Source organism: Coregonus clupeaformis, chromosome 3, assembly GCF_020615455.1.
Source record: "Coregonus clupeaformis isolate EN_2021a chromosome 3, ASM2061545v1, whole genome shotgun sequence".
Lineage (NCBI taxonomy): Eukaryota > Metazoa > Chordata > Actinopteri > Salmoniformes > Salmonidae > Coregonus > Coregonus clupeaformis.
Window position 1 is genome coordinate 28,691,992 of NC_059194.1, and position 21,067 is coordinate 28,713,058.

The following is a 21,067-nucleotide window of genomic DNA, read 5'->3' on the forward strand; positions in this document are numbered from 1 at the left end:
GGCCATTGTGCTCTGGTGCCATTTAGCTGCGGAAAATATTTGGAAACGGTCAGAGTTCTGGCACATTCGGTGGATATTATTTTATTCTGACTCCATATTTTTGTGGAATACTATTTGTTTACATTCCAGTATTTAACTATATGGTCGTTTTCAGTTTATAATCCAAGGATGGGGCACAAAGGAATATCGGTGGCAGGCCTGGTCTGCGGCTTTGCGTTATTTCTCCAAACGCTGTACTCCGCCTTTGGAGACGTGAGCTATTCTTTTCCGGAGGAGATGGAACTCAGATCTGTAATTGGAAATATAGCCAAAGATCTCGGTTTGAAAGCTAGCAGACTGTCCGCTCGTAAGGCCCGAATTGATACCGAGGGGAACCATGAACATTATTGTGATATTAATCAGAGTACCGGGGATTTGATTGTTGCGGAAAGGATTGACAGGGAGGAGCTATGTGGAGATAAGGTTTCGTGTATGTTTAAATTCGAGTTAGTTCTAGAAGGTCCGTTGGAATTGCATCGTGTATCACTACTGATTGAGGATGTCAATGATAATTCACCCATTTTCCCGAAGGACACCATCAAATTGGAAATTAGTGAGTTGGCAGTCAAAGGGGCTCGCTATCGTGTTAACGAGGCACATGACGCAGACATGGGACAGAACGCAGTGCAAAGGTATACATTACAAAGGAATGAACATTTTGTGCTGTCTGTTCACGATTACATTGACGGAAGAAAGAACGTAGAGTTGGTTTTAGATAAAGAACTAGATCGTGAGGAAAAGCGGGAGATGAGTTTACTGCTAACAGCAATAGATGGTGGCACTCCTCAGAGATCAGGTACTGTAGTCATACACGTCACTGTACTGGATGCTAACGATAACGCCCCAGTGTTTAGCCAGGCCGTCTATAAAGCCAGTCTTCCTGAAAACTCTCCTTTAGATACTGTAGTGATTACAGTAAGTGCTACAGATGCAGATGAGGGAGTAAATGGGGAAGTGACGTATGAATTCAGTCGCATATCTGACAAAGCAATAAAGGTATTTTCTTTGGGCCACAGTACGGGAGAAATTAAGGTGATAGGTCCGATAGATTTCGAAGGCGACCCAAAATATGAAATGCGCATAGAGGGTAAAGACGGCTATGGCCTTTCATCTGATTCAAAAGTAATTATTGATATCACTGATGTAAATGACAACGCACCTGTGATATATCTAAAATCTCTGACTAACCCCATACCTGAGAACGCGTCACCTGGTACAGAGGTGGGCATCATTAACGTGCAGGATAGAGACTCTGAGAATAACCGTCAGGTCCGCTGCTCCATTCAGCAAAACGTTCCTTTTAATCTGGTGCCATCCATCAAAAACTACTATTCTTTGGTGACCACGGGAGAACTAGACCGTGAACTAGTGTCTGATTACAACATTACAATCACTGCCACCGACGAGGGCTCTCCGCCTCTGTCCTCCTCTAAAACTGTTCAGTTATCTGTAGCCGACGTTAACGACAATCCACCTGTGTTTGAGGAACAGTCCTATAGCGCCCACGTGACTGAAAATAACAAACCCGACTCATCATTGTGTTCCCTTACCGCACGAGATCCAGACTGGAGACAGAATGGTACAGTGATTTACTCTCTCTTACCCGGTGATGTGAACGGTGTCCCAGTGTCCTCGTTTTTATCCGTTAACGGAGACACGGGGGTGATCCATGCTGTGAGGTCGTTTGATTATGAGCAGTTCAGGAGCTTTAAAGTCCAAGTGGTAGCCAGGGACAACGGTTCTCCTCCGCTCAGCAGCAACGTGACCGTCAGTGTGTTCATAACGGATGTGAATGACAACTCTCCTCAGATACTATATCCCGCTCCGGAGAGGAACTCCTTCATGACCGAGCTTGTCCCCAAAGCTGCTCACGGGGGCTCTCTGGTTTCTAAGGTGATAGCGGTGGACGCAGACTCCGGCCAGAACGCCTGGCTCTCCTATCATATAGTCAAATCCACTGATCCGGGACTGTTCACTATTGGTCTCCACAGCGGAGAGATCAGGACACAGCGGGACATTTCTGAATCTGACAGCATGAAACAGAACCTTATTGTGGCAGTGAAAGATAACGGACAGCCCTCTCTATCTGCAACATGTGCCATGTATTTAGTGATTTCTGACAACTTGGCTGAAGTGCCAGAACTGAAAGATATATCTTATGATGAGAGCAATTCCAAACTCACCTCTTATCTGATCATCGCGCTGGTCTCCGTCTCCACCTTTTTCCTCACCTTCATTATTGTCATCCTGGCCGTGAGGTTTTGCCACAGGAGAAAGCCCAGACTGTTGTTTGACGGAGCGGTCGCCATCCCCAGCACGTATCTCCCTCCCAACTATGCAGAGGTGGATGGCGCGGGAACTCTCCGCAGCACCTACAATTATGACGCCTACCTGACAACAGGTTCGCGCACAAGTGACTTCAAGTTCGTCAGATCTTACAATGACAGCACGCTGCCCACGGACCAGACTCTGAGAAAAACTCCAACGGACTTTGCTGAAGCATTTGACGATTCTGAGGGTTCCCCAGAGGTAGGCCTCTGTATTCAGTAATACACGGTTGATATGTTTTCTACCATGTACATAGGCCTACATTTGTTATCATGGTGATGCAAATTTATAAAATGTGATATGTTAGGTGGGAGTGTTTTTGAAATGGTGGAGCAATTTAGACAGAAGGACGAGAAGATAGGCTTTTTACATAGTGTGTGCATCCTTGTTCCAGTTGGCTGCCACTGTCAATTGTACTGACCACCCTTTTTACATGTGAGAAAATATAATAATTTCCTTTTTGCCTTTAAATAATTTACGTGTTACATCTCATGCCAACGTTTAGGAATGTTTTATATATACTGCACTAGTTGAACTACAGCGATGAGATAAGAATACAATAAACATTGGGATTACAGTATATGTTCAGTGTCGTAACACTCAGTATACATTACCAGTCAAAAGTTTGGACACACCTACTCATTCAAGGGTTTTTCTTAATTTGGACTATATTCTACATTGTAGAATAATAGTGAAGACATCAAAACTATGAAATAACACATATGGAACTATGTAGTAACCAAAAAAGTGTTAAACAAATCAAAATATATTATATATTCTTCAAAGTAGCCACCCTTTGCCTTGATGACAGCTTTGCACACTCTTGGCATTCTCTCAACCAGCTTCACCTGGAATGCTTTTCCAACAGTCTTGAAGGAGTTCCCACATATGCTGAGCACTTGTTGGCTGCTTTTCCTTCAGTCTGAGGTCCAACTCATCCCAAACCATCTCAATTGGGTTGAGGTCGGGGGATTGTGGAGGCCAGGTCATCTGATGCAGCACTCCATCACTCTCCTTCTGGTCAAATAGCCCTTATACAGCCTGGAGGTGTGTTGGTTCATTGTCCTGTTGAAAAACAAATGATAGTCCCAGTAAGCGCAAACCAGATGGGATGGCGTATTGCTGCAGAATGCTGTGGTAGCCATGCTGGTTAAGTGTGCCTTGAATTCTAAATAAATCTAAGTCTCACCAGCAGTGCACCATCACACCTCCTCCTCCATGCTTCACGGTGGAAACCACACATGCGGAGATCATCCGTTCACCTACTCTGCGTCTCACAAAGACATGGCGGATGGAACCAAAAATCTCAAATTTGGACTCATCAGACTAAAGGACAGATTTCCACTGGTCTAATGTCCATTGCTCGTGTTTCTTGGCCCAAGCAAGTCTCTTCTTCTTATTGGTGTCCTTTAGTAGAGGTTTCTTTGCAGCAATTCGACTATGATGTTGAGATGTGTCTGTTACTTCAACTCTGTGAAGCATTTATTTGGGCTGCAATTTCTGAGGCTGGTAACTCTAATGAACTTATCCTCTGCTGCAGAGGTAACTCTGGGTCTTCCTTTCCTGTGGCGGTCCTCATGACAGCCAGTTTCATCGTAGCGCTTGATGGTTTTTGCGACTGCACTTGAAGAAACTTTCAAAGTTCATGAAATGTTCCCGGATTGACTGACTTTCATTGATTGACTGACTTTCACTGTCATTTCTCTTTGCTTATTTGAGCTGTTCTTGCCATAATATGGACTTGGTCTTTTACCAAATAGGGCTATCTTCTGTTTACCAACCCTACCTTGTCACAACACAACTGATTTACTCAAACGCATTAAGAAGGAAATAAATTCCACAACTGAACTTTTAAGAAGGCACACCTGTTAATTGAAATCCATTCCAGGTGACTACCTCATGAAGCTGGTTGAGAGAATGCCAAGAGTGTGCAAAGCTGTCATCAAGGCAAAGGGTGGCTACTTCGAAGAATCTCAAATATAAAAATATATTTGAATGTTTTGAACACTTTTTTGGTTACTACATGATTCATTATGTGTTATTTCATAGTTTTGATGTCTTCACTATTATTCTACAATTTAGAAAATAGTAAAAATAAAGAAAAGCCCTTGATTGAGTAGGTTTGTCCTAACTTTGGACTGGTACTGTATGTCTTCGTCCATTTCATCGTGTGCAATTCGACAACCTAATTGGTGCAGTTTTGTCTTGCAAATACACTACCGTTCAAAAGTTTGGGGTCACTTAGAAATGTCAAATTTTTTGTCCATTAGAATAACATCAAATTGATCAGAAATACAGTGTAGACATTGGTAATGTTGTAAATGGCTATTGTAGCTGGAAACGGCTGATTTGTAATGGAATATCTACATAGGCGTACAGAGGCCCATTATCAGCAACCATCAGTCCTGTGTTCCAATGGCACGTTGTGTTTGCTAATCCAAGTTTATCATTTTAAAAGGCAAATTGATCATTAGAAAAGCCTTTTGCAATTATGTTAGCACAGCTGAAAACTGTTGTGCTGATTAAATAAGCAATAAAACTGGCCTTCTTGAGACTAGTTGAGTATCTGGAGCATCAGCAATTGTGGGTTCGATTACAGGCTCAAAATGGCCAGAAACAAATAACTTTCTTCTGAAACTCGTCAGTCTATTCTTGTTCTGAGAAATGAAGGGTATTCCATGCGAGAAATTGCCAAGAAACTGAAGATCTCGTACAACGCTGTGTACTACTCCCTTCACAGAACAGCACAAACTGGCTCTAACCAGAATAGAAAGAGGAGTGGGAGACCCCAGTGCACAACTGAGCAAGAGGACAAATACATTAGTGTCTAGTTTGAGAAACAGACGCCTCACAGGTCCTCAATTGGCAGCTTCATTAAATAGTACCCGCAAAACACCAGTCTCAATGTCAACAGTGAAGAGGTGACTCTGGGATGCTGACCTTCTAGGCAGAGTTGCAAAGAAAAAGCCATATCTCAGACTGGCCAATAAAAAGAAAAGATTAAGATGGGCAAAAGAACACAGACACTGGACAGAGGAAGATTGGAAAAAAGTGTTATGGACAGACGAATCGAAGTTTGAGGTGTTCGGATCACAAAGAAGAACATTTGTGAGACGCAGCCAAATGAAAAGATGCTGGAGGAGTGCTTGATGCCATCTGTCAAGCATGGTGGAGGCAATGTGATGGTATGGGGTTGCTTTGGTGGTGGTAAAGTGGGAGAGTTGTACAGGGTAAAATGGATCTTGAAGAAGGAAGGCTATCACTCCATTTTGCAACGCCATGCCATACCCTGTGGACGGCGCTTGATTGGAGCCAATTTCCTCCTACAACAGGACAATGACCCAAAGCACAGCTCCAAACTATGCAATAACTATTTCGGGAAGAAGCAGTCAGCTGGTATTCTGTCTATAATTGAGTGGCCAGCACAGTCACTGGATCTCAACCCTATTGAGTTGTTGTGGGAGCAGCTTGACCGTATGGTATGTAAGAAGTGCCCATCAAGCCAATCCAACTTGTGGGAGGTGCTTCAGGAAGCATGGGGTCAAATCTCTTCAGCTTACCTCACCAAATTGACAACTAGAATGCCAAAGGTCTGCAAGGCTGTAATTGCTGCAAATAGAGGATTCTTTGACAAAAGCAAAGTTTGAAGGACACAATTATTATTTCAATTAAAAATCATAATTTCTAACCTTGTCAATGTCTACATTTCCTATACATTTTGCTATATTTCCTATTCAAACTCATTTCATGTATGTTTTCATGGAAAACAAGGACATTTCTAAGTGACTCCAAACTTTTGAACGGTAGTGTATGTGTCATGTAAAACGCAATTATTGATTGGATTTAACGTCTTTGCCACATGTGTAGGCTACATGTCTGTTGTTGAAGTGACATTATAGACTTTTACAACAACTTCTTGACAACTTTAAATGTTGAACTACTTTGACATTCTCTTAGGACTATAGTAATCATAGGACATTACCTATCAGTAACATGCAAACATGATAGACATTTCTAATGCAACGTTTTTTATAATGTAATTATTATCTTGGTCTCTGGGTGACGCTCTTTTATTTCATTGGTAAATGGCTTAATACAATCCAATGCGCTCCCTCCCCATCCGTGTTAGTGTTACAGGAATAGTGTGTCAGTGCCAGAGGCTGTGTGTGTGTGTGTGTGTGTGTGTGTGAGTGAGAAAGAGAGAGAGAGAGAGAGATAGAGAGAGAGAGATTCAGTAGCCCAGTCATATTCATAGTGGGAGTGATTGGGGTGGGAGGAGAGAAATCCAAACTGACACGTGCAGGCTCCGGAGTAGGTCGTGCTCTACTCAGCTCGAGACGAGTATTAGAGGGTCACTGCATCGCTTTGATGCTAGACTTATTTTCAACCAAACTAGATATTTTATAACTCATCTTAGTCATTTTTAAACATGCTTTTACTACTTATAAATCGTAATATCAACAAAGGATTTACAATAGAACAACTGTGCGTAAAACGGAGTTGCTGGCTGCAATTTTGGGGGATTATGCTTCTCTTCGGCGCGTCGTTTGGAGATGTGCGCTATTCCGTACCAGAGGAGATGGAGCGTGGCTCAGTCATTGGGAACCTGGCTCTGGATCTGGGGCTGAAATTAGTTGAGATTGGTGCACGTCGAGCCCGCATCGTGGCGGAGGGCACTCAGCAGCTTTGTGAGCTTGACTCTGGGTCGGGTTCTCTGTTGGTCAGCGAGAGGATAGATAGAGAGGAACTGTGCGTGCAGGCAGCTGTCTGCATCCTACAGTATCAGCTGCTGCTGGAGGATCCACTCAAAGTGTACAGTCTTGTTTTGGATATTCAGGATATGAATGATAATAGCCCTGCTTTTGCTACTGGGAAAATTGATCTGGACCTGGTCGAGTCGACGGTGCTGGGGAGACGCTTCCCTCTGGAGAGTGCACATGACCCTGATTTGGGCACCAACTCGGTTTGTGATTATAAACTGAGTCACAATGATCATTTTGCCCTAGAAATGAACACCCAAATGAATGGAATAGCATACCCAGAGCTTGTTCTGAAAAAAGCTTTGGACCGGGAGACCCAGGCAGAATACACTCTGACCATCAGTGGGGTTGACGGGGGTAATCCTGCCAGGTCAGGTACAGCATCTGTTCACATCCATGTTCTGGATGCCAATGACAACGTCCCCATTTTCAGCCAGAGGATTTACAAAGCCTCTGTGTTAGAGAATTCTGCCACGGGTGTTTTGGTGGCGATGCTGAACGCCACGGATTTAGATGACGGTGTATATGGGGAGATAACCTACTCTTTCAGTCACGTGTCTGATAAAACTAGAGGGATCGTTGAAATTCACCCTGTGAGTGGTGAGGTGAGGGTGGCGGGTCAAGTGGACTTTGAGGAGGCGAGTGCGCATGAACTTGATGTCCAGGCTAAAGATGGTGGGGGTCAGGCATCACACTGTAAACTCATAATTGAAGTGATTGATGTGAACGACAATGAACCAGTTATTGCAGTAAAATCAGCCTCGGCTATGGTTGCTGAGGATTCTAAACCCGGTACCATGGTTGCTCTGCTAAACGTGTATGACCTGGACACTGGAAACAGCGGTAGGGTCAAGTGTGCCATCTCAGACGACATACCTTTTAAGTTGATATCAGAGGTTAAGAATTACTATATGTTAGTGACTGATGGTATATTAGATAGAGAGATGAACCTACACTATAACATCACGGTGACGGCCATTGACTCTGGTTCTCCCGCATTGTTCAGTAGAAAGATGATATCAATCACAGTGGGTGACGTGAATGACAACCCCCCTGCATTTACGCAGAGCGAGTACACCGCCAAAGTTTGGGAAAACCAACACAGAGGCACATTAGTGATAAGGGTGAGAGCCGAGGATCTAGACACAGGACCCAATGCTAAAATACTGTACTCTTTATCAGAAGGCATGAACCCAGAAACATCCTCTTCCCTCTCCATTAACGCGGAGACCGGAGAGCTCTTCACCTCGCGCCCCTTTGATTATGAGCAGGCCAGTCACTATCAGGTAGGAGTGACGGCTCAAGATGGTGGTAACCCTCCTCTTTCCAGTACTTGCACTGTGAGGGTGTTCGTCGGTGACCATAACGACAACACACCCGTTGTTCTGTATCCTGTTCAATCATCTGGCTTCATCGCTGAGGACCTGGTGCCACTGGAGGCACCTAAAGGTTACCTGGTTACCAAAGTGGTTGCTGTGGATGCTGACTCTGGCCATAACGCGTGGCTCTCCTACCATGTGGTCAAAGCGTCGCAGCCCAACCTCTTCACTATTGGCCTGCACAGCGGGGAAATCAGGACTGTGAGGCCATTTGTAGAGCAGGACAAACCTAAACAAACCCTTGTGATCACTGTAAGGGACAACGGGCCTCAGTCTCTCTCAGCCACTGCCACAGTCAATGTAGTCATTGGTGATGGCGTGCCTGTTTTAAACAAGCTTTTTGAGAACACAGATGATGACTCACAGGCAAGCTATAACTTCACGCTTTATTTGATAATTGCCCTGGCGACCGTGTCTTCTCTCCTCCTCGTTCTGATTAGTGCGGTCGTGTACTTCAAGATGTGTAGACGTGGGTTTATATACCGCGCGTCTAGCCTCCCAGTCTTCCCCACGGCCTACGGCCCCCCGAGCTACACTGACGTCAGCCGATGTGGAACTCTCCTTAAAGATGACCGATACGACGCCTTTCTAACCACTGGCTCGTGGAAAGGGGACTTCCGTTTCAGGTCCTCCATAGACACTGACACATTGAGGAAAAGCAGCGTGGCCTATCAAAAAGGCACACTCAGACGCACAAGTCTCAAGGTGAGCCTATGGGAATGAACTTCTGATGACGTAGTTCATTAAGTGCCAGCTATGGCAAAGCATCGCATTGGGCCAATTACTCATTGATCATTAAAAGGATGAAAAGTTAGTCATTAACCTTAGACACCCATGCTGTTTGTCCAACATAGTCCACATCTAATGTGGCTCATCAGTGTCTCCCAACTCAATCCTATTGATTTTAATGTTATTGATTTGGATTTGTGAACAGTAGACCTGGTGTTCTCTCTCTCTCTCTCTCGCTGTCTCTCTCTCGCTGTCTCTCTCTCGCTGTCTCTCTCTCTCTCTCTCTCTCTCTCTCTCTCTCTCTCTCAGGCACGCTGCCACTGTGTATTTTCCAGGCAGAACAGAAAGAGCCTTTATATAAATAGTCAAATCTGTTGCTCATCCTGACCATCACAGGACTAAGTGATGGATTACCGGTATAACAGATTAACCATGCTAAAGATGCTCAATCCCTGGTTCACACTCACCTACTGCACTTTAACTGTATGAAATAGGCTTATTATTATTATTACACTTTACACTTGAATTGTGTGATATAGGCTTATTATTATTATTATTATTATTATTATTATTATTATTATTATTATTATTATTATTATTGATATAGGGTGGCAGGTAGCCTAGCGGTGGGCCAGTAACCAAAAGGTCGCTGGTTCGAATCCCCGAGTCGGCAAGGTGGAAAAATCTGCCGTTTTGCCCTTGAGCACCTCTGATTCAGAGGGGTTGGGTTAAATGCGGAAGACACATTTTGGTTGAATGCATTCAGTTGTGCAACTAACTAGGTATCCCCCTGAAAAGATAGAGCAAATATTACAACAAATATTATGGCTGAACTCAAATGTGCTGGTTGATAAAATACCTGTATTTATGGGAAATATGTTTGAAAAGGGTATTTTGATTTGAAATGATATTGTAAATTGGAATGGTAGAGTTATGTCTTTATCAGAATTGTATGGGAAGGTCTGCTCAGTCCAATATTACAAAAATGGTGGAGGCAGGTTGCAGTGGGAAGAGGTAGGGAACTTGTCTGTCTGCCCAATATAGAGGATCAAAACTGGCAGAGGAATAAAAATAGCATAAATAGGAAAGTATACCAGTTTCATTTGAGGACCAGGATGTTGACAGCTGTGCCATGCAGATTGCAAAATAGTTGAGAAGAGATGTACCGATTCTATGGTACAGGGTGTATGAGTTGATCTATAAAACGACGCAAGATTCAAGACTTTGTGCTTTTCAGCTAAAATTATTATATAGAATTCTTGTCACCAACAAAATGTTGAATATTTGGGGCATACAATCATCGAAGCTCTGCATATTTTGTTGTGAGGATACAGAATCAATAGACCATTTATTTTGGTATTGCCCTCAGGTAGCCTGTTTCTGGTCTCAGTTTCAGGAATGGCTGAAAATGCATAACATTGATCTAAAATTGAACCTAGAAATAGTACTGTTGGGAGTTCTGGAGAGACCGGGTCAGTCAATTACTAATATACTAATACTCTTAGTAAAAGTATTTATCTTCAACTCGCAATCTGTAGATTCTATTCGATTAGATAGATTGAAATGATATGTTAAACATCACAGCATAGTTGAAAGATATGTGGTGCGTAGAAATCCGAAGAGGGTGACCAGCAGAGATAGGTGGGATGGGCTGAGGGAGGCTGAGGGTTGGGATGTGGAACTGGAGACAAGTGAGAGTGGAGTTGCTGGGCGGGGGATAGAATGACGGTCAAAGATAACCATTTAAAAAATAAAGTCAAAATAAAACATAACAAAAAGTATGTTTGAATGACCCTGAGGGGCAGTGTTGTTACAGCTAATGCCTGTTTGCCTGAGGCTGATGCCGTGCAGGTGTTTGTACACATGCATATACACACACTCTCATTCAAATGCACACGTACACAGACACGGACACACACACACACACGTAAATAGTGCCATACATGCACTCAAACATATTCAGTTGGCTGTTATGATTTTTGTTGTCCTTGATGTCTTTTGTTTTTTTGCATTGTTGTTTTCTGTTTTCCTTTGTCTTTGTCTTTTTTGTCTTTTCTTCATTTTGTTGGTTGTTGGTGCATTTGGGACGGGGCGTCTTGGGGGTGGGGAATGGAATTATTTTATTTTTCGGATGGTTGACGGGCAGCTCTTGGGCAACTGTGGGGGGGACCTTGGAGGGCTGGTGGCCTGGCGATTGGGAGCTTGGGCCGGTGACTGATGGATCGCTGGTTCGGGTCCCCGTTTTTGACCTTGTGGGAGATCTGTCGATGTGCCCTTGAGCAGGGCGTTGACCCTGGTTGCTTCTGTGTGTCGCTCTGGATGGGAGTCTGTTAGATGACTAATGTGATGTAGTTATTGAGTGGCTTCACTGCAAGTATATTGTATGTTTTGAATATTCAATAAATATAAAAAAAAAAAAAATGAAAAAAGACAGAAAATAGGTATCCCCTTTCCCTTATATCTTATCTGAACCAAGCTCTGCTCATCTACCAGCAACTGTGTAGCGCAGTTGGTAGAGCATGGTGCCTGCAATGCCAGAGATATGGGTTTGATTCCCACGGGGGACCAGTATGCGAATGTATACACTCACTACTGTAAGTCGCTCTGGATAAGAGCGTCTGCTGAATGACTAAAATGTAAATGTAAGAGCGTCATCATCTCTTACGTAGTCTATCAAGCTGATCTCTATGTTGGTTGGTTGGTTTTGGGAGCTTCAACCAGTTTGCAAACTGCTGTTGCTTTTATCTTGATATCATCACCAGTCAGTAGTGATCTGGCTGTACTCAGGTCAGAGGTTAAACTTTGTAATGGTTGTTGTGTGTGTGTGAGTGAGTGTGTGTGTGTGTGTGACTGTGAGTCCTCAACGCAGAGTGGAGAGCTTGTCTCATTGGTTAGATTTCCATGTGAACCCATGTGTGCTCATGTTATGGCCGCAGGCTCAGTAATGGTCCACATTTCAGTCATGGGAGGAAGGAGGAAAAATATGAATCATAAACAGCATTATGAAATCCAAATGTGTCTGCTATGCTATGTTATACTGTAGCCATGGCCCAGCCAATAGGATATGCAGTGAGTTACAGGGAGTTAACTAGTGCCCAAACCTTTTCCTTGTCAGGTGATAAGGAAACTCTCCTGGGCCGAAATGTGTGCATTGTGTTGAGTTGTGTGGTAAATTTCTATTTACTTGCTTTTGATATCTGCACACTCTGGTTTAGTGCACACATTCAGAATAGTCCTATTATATTTTGAATTGATCAGAAATCGACTGCAGTGTGCTGTGCTGGTACACACTACCTGTCAAAAGTATTAGAACACCTACTCATCAAGGGTTTTTATTTATTTTTACTATTTTCTACATTGTAGAATTAATAGTGAAGACATCAAAACTATGAAATACCACATATGGAATCATGTAGTAACCAAAAAAGTGTTAAACAAATCTAAATATATTTTATATTTGAGATTCTTCAAATAGCCACCCTTTGCCTTGATGACAGCTTTGCACACTCTTGGCATTCTCTCAACCAGCTTCACCTGGAATGCTTTTCCAACAGTCTTGAAGGAGTTCCCACATATGCTGAGCACTTGTTGGCTGCTTTTCTTTCACGCTGCGGTCCGACTCATCCCAAACCATCTCAATTTGGTTGAGGTTGGGGGATTGTGGAGGCCAGTTTTTACGGCTAAAACTTTTGACCGGTAATGTATATAAGTTATGTTGAGAGCCTGTACCTGTGAATAAGGCCACACTGTATTGTTGGGGTACTCAGGACTCACCCGTACTCTGTTGTTGCCTCCTCACTAATCCACCACTACAGATGCCCTGCTACAGAGACTATGATAATTCCTCCACATAACACTGCTTTTCAATTTGTCTGGTCCAATTTTGTGTAGGCCTCCCATATCAAATATCAAACAATCATTAGAATGTCTTACAAACGGTCTGCTTTCCCTCTCTTTTTCCCCTCTCTCTCTTTGGCCTCCCTCTCCATCTGAATGGACCTCCTCTACATATATGACAGGTAAGAAACGTTCACTTTTCTAAATGTATTTGCAAAGCTCCCACACAACGAACTACACAAACTGGCTCAGAAACAACAACAGTAACTCAGACACTGTAGGTTGCAGTTCTCTCATACATTCACAAGTAGGTAATACTCTCTAGAAAAGAGTCACTGTGACATTTTAGGGATGTCTCTCTCTCCCATGTCTTTTCTCTCTCCACTTGCCTGTCACTTGCCTGTCACTTGCCTGCCTTCAAAACATAAATATATTGTACTTTGCTTTGTAAATCTCCAAAGAAAGAAGCATGCATCAATCTAAACTATTTCAAAGTAGCTTTGTTTTCAAAACAAAAGCAAGTAAAGTTATTTTCTTTTTATTTAACCGTTATTTATCCAGGTTATTCTCATTGAGATAAAATCTATTTTTCAAGAGAGACCTGGTCCAACCAAGACAGCAGCAGGGGGGAACAATGTTTCAGACAAATATCAGACATAACAACTTACAGATATAGACACACCATAAACTACATTTTGATGTAGACACATACATGACAATTACAGAAACATACTAGTGTCGTAGATAAAAATCAATCATATGTACCACCGCATGAAGTCCTAATGACAATCACATTCCTCAGTAACGTGAGTCAACCAAACTGAGTAGCTAAAACACTTTTTGCCATGATCCGTTATTATTTTAGGAACCGTTAAAAGTAAGTAGGATTGAGACCGCAACTGGTATTTATTTTCTGACCTTATCAAATAATAACACAGATAAAGCTGCAGTTTTCCCAAAATGGCCTAATAGATCATAGTATACCAATGTTTAAGCCTACGTAAAGTCAACGAAGACCAGCCAACAGCACTATAGAGATCACAGTGATGTGAAGACCAGCCAACAGCACTATAGAGATCACAGTTGTGTGAAGACCAACCAACAGCACTATAGAGATCACAGTGGTGTGAAGTCCAGCCAACAGTACTATAGAGATCACAGTGGTGTGAAGTCCAGCCAACAGTACTATAGAGATCACAGTGGTGTGAAGTCCAGCCAACAGTACTATAGAGATCACAGTTGTGTGAAGACCAACCAACAGCACTATAGAGATCACAGTTGTGTGAAGTCCAGCCAACAGTACTATAGAGATCACAGTGGTGTGAAGACCAACCAACAGCACTATAGAGATCACAGTGGTGTGAAGTCCAGCCAACAGTACTATAGAGATCACAGTTGTGTGAAGACCAACCAACAGCACTATAGAGATCACAGTGGTGTGAAGACCAACCAACAGCACTATAGAGATCACAGTGGTGTGAAGTCCAGCCAACAGTACTATAGAGATCACAGTGGTGTGAAGTCCAGCCAACAGTACTATAGATATCACAGTTGTGTGAAGACCAGCCAACAGCACTATAGAGATCACAGTTGTGTGAAGACCAACCAACAGCACTATAGAGATCACAGTTGTGTGAAGACCAACCAACAGCACTATAGAGATCACAGTTGTGTGAAGTCCAGCCAACAGTACTATAGAGATCACAGTGGTGTGAAGTCCAGCCAACAGTACTATAGAGATCACAGTGGTGTGAAGACCAGCCAACAGCACTATAGAGATCACAGTTGTGTGAAGACCAACCAACAGCACTATAGATATCACAGTGGTGTCAGACGCTTTTGGTTGGTAAAAACCTAAGAGCTGCATGTTACACGGAATCAAGTGTCTTCAGGATAGTGCTTGAGGTCTGCATATAAATGACATCACTGTAGTCCAAGACAGAGAGGAATGTACACCGTACCAGCTCTTTTCTGGACTCCAAAAAAAAAGTATTATACCGGTAATAAAAACCTATTCTCAACTTGAGCTTGTTTTACCAGGTTCTCAACATGGTTAGTGAAGCTCAGTTTCTCATCCACCCAAACTCCCAGATATTTGTACGTTTTGACTTGCTCTATGGAATTTCCTTCCAAGGTAGTAATGAAATGGGTATCCAAGTTTTTATGGTTGGAAAATACCATGCAGTTTGTTTTTGAGCAATTCAGAACAAGCTTCAAACCGTACAGATTCTGTTGAAGGATGTTAAAAGCTGTTTGAGCTTTTTCACTTGTAGAGAACATTGTCATCTGGATTCAAATGTACATCAGCTGTCTCAATATGTCTCCCAATGTTTTTGACATGGATAATAAACTACAGGGGACCTACAATGGATCCTTGAGGCACACCTGAGCACAACTCTATGGTGTCAGGCTTACAACCATCTGCCGTAACACACTGAGTTCTATTTGACAGGTAGTTCACAATCCATTTCAGAGCATGACCAATAATCCCAATATACGCCAGTCTCTGCACCAAGACGGTATGGTCACAATGTCAAACGCCTTTGACAAGTCTATGAACACAGATACACAATGCAACTTCTTATCCAGGGCACAGTGAATATCATCCAAAACCTTAAAAGTTGCTGTAACAGTGCTGTGGCTTGACCTGAAACCTGATTTCATACCACACAAAATATTGTTTCAGTGGAGGTAGGCCTTAAGCTGCTTATTGACTAGGGACTCCCAATACTTTTGCCAAAACAGACCATTTAGATATGGGCCAATAGTTGTTCAGTAGTGTGGGATCACCTCCTTTCAAAAGAGGTAGGACAAATGCTGATTTCCACAACTTGGGGATTTCATTCCATTCTAGGGTGAGGTTGAAGATACATGTTAAAGGTGGTCTAGATCATCAGGGCCATGGGATATTTTCATTTTTGACATCAGTTGCTTTCTGGGTTTTATGCACCTCTGAGACAGAGATGGGTGAGAAGTAGAACCTGGAGAAGAAGTGCTCAGGAGTGTCAGGTCATTTCACAGGGGGATCATTTGGACCTTTAACCCTATCAAATATTCTGCCTGCATCAAGAAAATGCTGATTAAAATAGTTCAGAATATAGGTTCTCTCAGTTACCACCTGTGAGTCCACCAGCAGTTGTTTAGGAAGTTGTGCATCTTTTTTGCACTCTAAACCTTTCACTACTTGCCAAAATGTGTAAGGATTCTTCAGATTATCAACAGTAGATTTGAGGTAGTGGTCTGATTTCAGCTTTCGGGTCATAGCCACACCCTGATTCTGAATGTGTTTAAAAGCCATCCAATCATAAGCTGAATCAGACCCTCTTGCTTTAGCCCACATAGCAGTTTGTTTGACATACTGTGATATAAATTGAAAAATACAATCCAGAGAGCCAATAGCAGATGGGGGTCTATAACAACAGGAGACAACACAATTCAAGGATGCGCAGAGATTTATATTCAAAGACAGATTTGCTTGGGTTTGGTAGCAGAAGTTAAAATGGTCACCGAGAACTTGTCTTTTATGTATATAGCAACACCACCACCAATGAACATCTCTGGTGGTTGTCTTAAAACAGTGTTCTTATTTCAGTGCACTTCTAGTCCTACTTTCATCTGGCATTAATATTTATCCCACTGCCTCCTAATGTGGGGCCGCCAAATGAATAATACACAGACATAATGTGGGGAGTGTTGTGGTTTGCGGCTACATAACATGCTAATGCCTTGCTCTGTGCCACAGCAGAGCACAGCAGGAATGGTGCAGTCAGCTGTTTTAATGCTGACAGCTAGGGGGTCCACCTGTGTGACCTACTAAAATCACACACTCCTAAATGTAGTTCTGTCCTTGAGTTGATATCTAAGTATATACTGATGTGTGTGTGTGTGTGTGTGACTGGTGGACGCTGCTGGGTGTGAATGTGGTGTTGGGGAATGAAGGTGGAAATGTATGACCCGTTGCTGAGGTGGAAACCATTAAGTTTAAACTTTAGCGGGAGGAAACTCCACACGATTCAAGGTTGCTGCGTTCATGTCTGTTTGACCCTGCTGGTCATCTCTGAACGTTTGAACATCTTGAAGAACGATCTGACCTTAATGGCCATGTACTCTTATAATCTCCACCCGGCACAGCCAGAAGAGGACTGGCCACCCCTCAGAGCCTGGTTTCTCTCTAGGTTCCTTCCTAGGTTCCTGCCTTTCTAGGGAGTTTTTCCTAGCCACCATGCTTCTACATCTGCATTGCTTGCTGTTTGGGGTTTTAGGCTGGGTTTCTGTATAATTACTTTGTGACATCTGCTGATGTAAAAAGGGCTTTATAAATACATTTGATTGATTGATTGATTGATTGATTGATTGATTGAACTCTGATCGCGGTGGTTGAGGTGAAAGGCTCAATAGGAGCTAAGGACCTTAGGTGAAACTCCCAACTGATTCTGGTTCAGTTTACATGAGCAGGAGTGTAACACCTCCATCTGATTCACAGGGACCTTGTTCATTTCATGAGCAGGTCCAAAGCCTGCAATCCGTTACACTATACCTCAGCTAACCTTTCATGGGCGGTAGACTGTAACATGTTACACTATATCTCAGCTAACCCGTCATCAGTGGTGGAAGAAGTACCCAATTGTCATACTTGAGTAAAAGTAAAAATACCTTAATAGAAAATGACTCAAGTAAAAGTGAAAGTCACAAATACTACTTGAGTAAAAGTCTAAAAGTATTTGGTTTTAAATAAACTTAAGTATCAAAAGTCAATTGCACTTGTCAGAATGCCAACGGAGAGTGTGGTTGGCCGGAACCACAGCTGCTAAGAAAATGATTGTACAAAGGTGGATTCCACCTCATCAGTTACCATTGCAACAATGGCTGCTCTCATTTAAGGAAATTGTAGTTATGGATCTCTCCACGGCCAGGATCCACAGGGCCAAGGTGTCCACTATGGACACATGGAAAAAAGCAGCAGCTGACATTTCTGAACTCTTTACCAATGGGCCTTGACATCCATGAATGTGTATCAATAATTTGTCACTATTTCTGAGACTACATGATGTACTGTTCAGTAGATTTGTAATATATATATATATATATATTTTAATATATCTATACATGTATTGTAAGAATCCTATGAATTGAAATAATAATACTTGATGTAAAAAAACAACAACATGTAATTGCTAAAATATACTTAAGTATCAAAAGTTAAAGTAAAAGTACAAATAATTTCAAATTCCTTATATAAAGCAAACCAGGCGGCAACATTTTCTTGTTTTTTTACATTTATGGATAGCCAGGGGCACACTCCAACACTCAGACATAATTTACAAACGAAGCATGCATTTCGTGAGTCCGCCAGATCAGAGGCAGTAGGAATGACCAGGGATGTTCTCTTGATAAGTGTGTGAATTAGCCAATTTTCCTGTCCTACTAAGCATTCAAAATGTAACGACTACTTTTGGGTGTCAGGGAAAATGTATGGAGTAAAAAGTACATCATTTTCTTTAGGAATGTAGTGAAGTAAAAGTAGTCAAAAATATAAATAGTAAAGTAAAGTACAGATACCCCCAAAAACTACTTAAGTAGTACTTTCAACTATTACTGAAGTACTTTACACCACTGCCCGTCATGGGTGGTAGACTGTAACAAGGCTCAAGATTCAAGGCCTGGTTACTTAGGCATGTTCATGAATGTTGCATTTTACCTAATGAAATCCATTGCAGGTGGTAACTGTAAAAAGTCTATATTTGACCCCAGGATACCCATTACGGGCAGTCACTATAGAAACAAGGTTGCTATATTCACGTCAGGGGAATTTAACGAAAAGTGTCAGCCTATTTGCCATGCACCTCCTTGTTATTGCATTTCCATTTTAGTTTTCGTGTGTTTCACCTGCATTCAGTAGCATCTATGAATCACACGATTATGAAGGCATAAATATATGAAAGTGTGCATTCTTATTTTAAATGCATGTAGTTCTGTCCTTGTGCTGTATTATGTAATGTTTTGTGTGGACCCCAGGAAGAGTAGCTGCTGCTTTAGCAGTAGCAAATGGAGATCCTAATACAATACCAAATACACATTAAGCTGACCTAAGCTGATCAACCTTGTGGACAAATACACAAATCACTGTGGTAGCTTTGAGATTAGAAGGCAGTATTAGTATGATTTCTATGTCAATAGTGGAGTGTTGAACTGGCCCTTTTTCTGCCGAAAGATTGTTCTCCTATCTCAGATGTAGGTCACTGGACTTATCAGATTGGATCTCAGATTCATACAGGGATGACTACTGGACCACACATATCTGTGCGTGTGCGCGTGCGTGCGTGTGCGCGTGTATGTGCGCGTGCGTGTGAGGTTCGGTAGCCCAGTCATAGCGGGAGTGAGTGCGCACGATTGAGATGGGAGGAGAGAAATCCAAACTGACACGTGCAGGCTCCGGAGTTGGTCGTGCTCTACTCAGCTCGAGACTAGTATTAGAGGGTCACTGCATCGCTTTGATGCTAGACTTATTTTCAACCAAACCATATATTTGTGTGTGAACTTCATTGGCAAATTGTTGTTTTCTATGGATTTTTGACCTGTGACTATGTCTTGTTGTGCATGTGGATCATACAACCCATTTCTGTTGGAGGGAGGGTGGAGGGTGGAGTGTGTGCTCACCTCTAATTTTGTAGTGCAGAGTTCTAAAACTGACCTCACAATGGCTTTGTGACTGTGTTATAAAGGGAACCTGTGTAAACAGGGTTTGTTTTGCTAGTTGATTTGCTTTGCTCATACATAAATTGAGTGTATAAAAGATTAGGAACACCTTCCTAAGATTGTGTTGAACCCCCTTTTCCCCTCAGAACAGCCTCAATTCGTCGGGCCATGGTTTCGAAAGCGTTCCACACTGATGCTGGCCCATGTTGACCCCAATGCTTCCCACAGTTGTGTCAGGTTGGCTGGATGTCCTTTGGGTGGTGGAACATTCTTGATACACACGGGAAACTGTTGAGTGTGAAAAACCCAGCAGCGTTGCAGTTCTTGACACACTCAAACAGGTGCGCCTGGCACCTACTACCATACCATGTTCAAAGGCACTTGAATCTTTTGTCTTGCCCATTCACCCTCTGAATGGCACACAAACACAATCCATGTCTCAATTGTCTCAAGGCTTAAAAATCCTTCTTTAACCTGTCTCCTCCCCTTCATCTACACCGATTTGAAGTGGATTTAACAAGTGACATCAATAAGGGATCGTAGCTTTCACCTGGATTCACCTGGTCAGTCTGTCATAGAAAGAGCAGGTGGTCCTAATGTTTTGTCCACTCAGTCAGTGTACATAATGTCAGTGTAATATACATCAGTAGTCTATGCTATGGCTGTTCATTGCCCTCAGGTGGTGGTTATTTAGTAACAAACCAGCATTACCATGTCATGGCACAGTGATATCCAATCTCTAACCCACTTGACAACTGACATTATAAGCTGCTGTTTTACTACTGTCAAGTCAATGTAAAAAGGTTTGAAATGTTTTGGTAACAGAAATATAATCTGATAGCTGGCATTAGTGTCCCATTAGACACATTCAGGGCTGTATGTACATAATGTTTTTGAGACAGCACTCACTTCTGATGTTTACAACCCTGAGGTGCTGCTCCCTTGACACGAGACGTTCCGTTTCATGATGTATGAGACAACATTTGGTGGGGTAATCATTCGTTGGTCAATCATTTCAATAGAGGGTTAATAAGCCTATGATGTCGTTCTGCACACTCACTCTGAGTGGTGCTGTTGTCCAAGAGACCTATCTCAGCTCAGGCGCATATAACTGCTGCTGCAAGGCAACTATATGTCAGTGACAAGACCAAGCAAGGATCATTGCGCACACAACCATCGAAGCAGTTTTAACGGAGTACAACCATATCTTCTTGAGCAAAATAGATCTCTAACATTGGCTTTTCTGTTGTATTGGAGTTTTGGATTGCATTACATATTTTCCAGTTTTGGGTAACGTTA

At 42.5% G+C, this 21,067-nt stretch overlaps 1 protein-coding gene across 3 annotated transcripts in view; it reads left to right on the forward strand.

Annotated features, from left to right (window-relative positions):
* The window catches only part of LOC121543844 (protocadherin gamma-C5), a 183,473-nt gene that overhangs the window by 21,696 nt on the left and 140,710 nt on the right, over positions 1 to 21,067 (forward strand). The window contains exon 1 of one of the 3 annotated variants that reach the window (XM_041854084.2): positions 26 to 2,568. The exons of the other annotated variants lie outside the window; for them this stretch is intronic. Coding sequence (XP_041710018.1) covers positions 169 to 2,568 — 2,400 coding nt within the window. The 5' untranslated portion in view covers positions 26 to 168. Of the gene's footprint in view, positions 1 to 25; positions 2,569 to 21,067 lie in introns of those variants that run through there. 3 annotated transcript variants of the gene reach the window in all.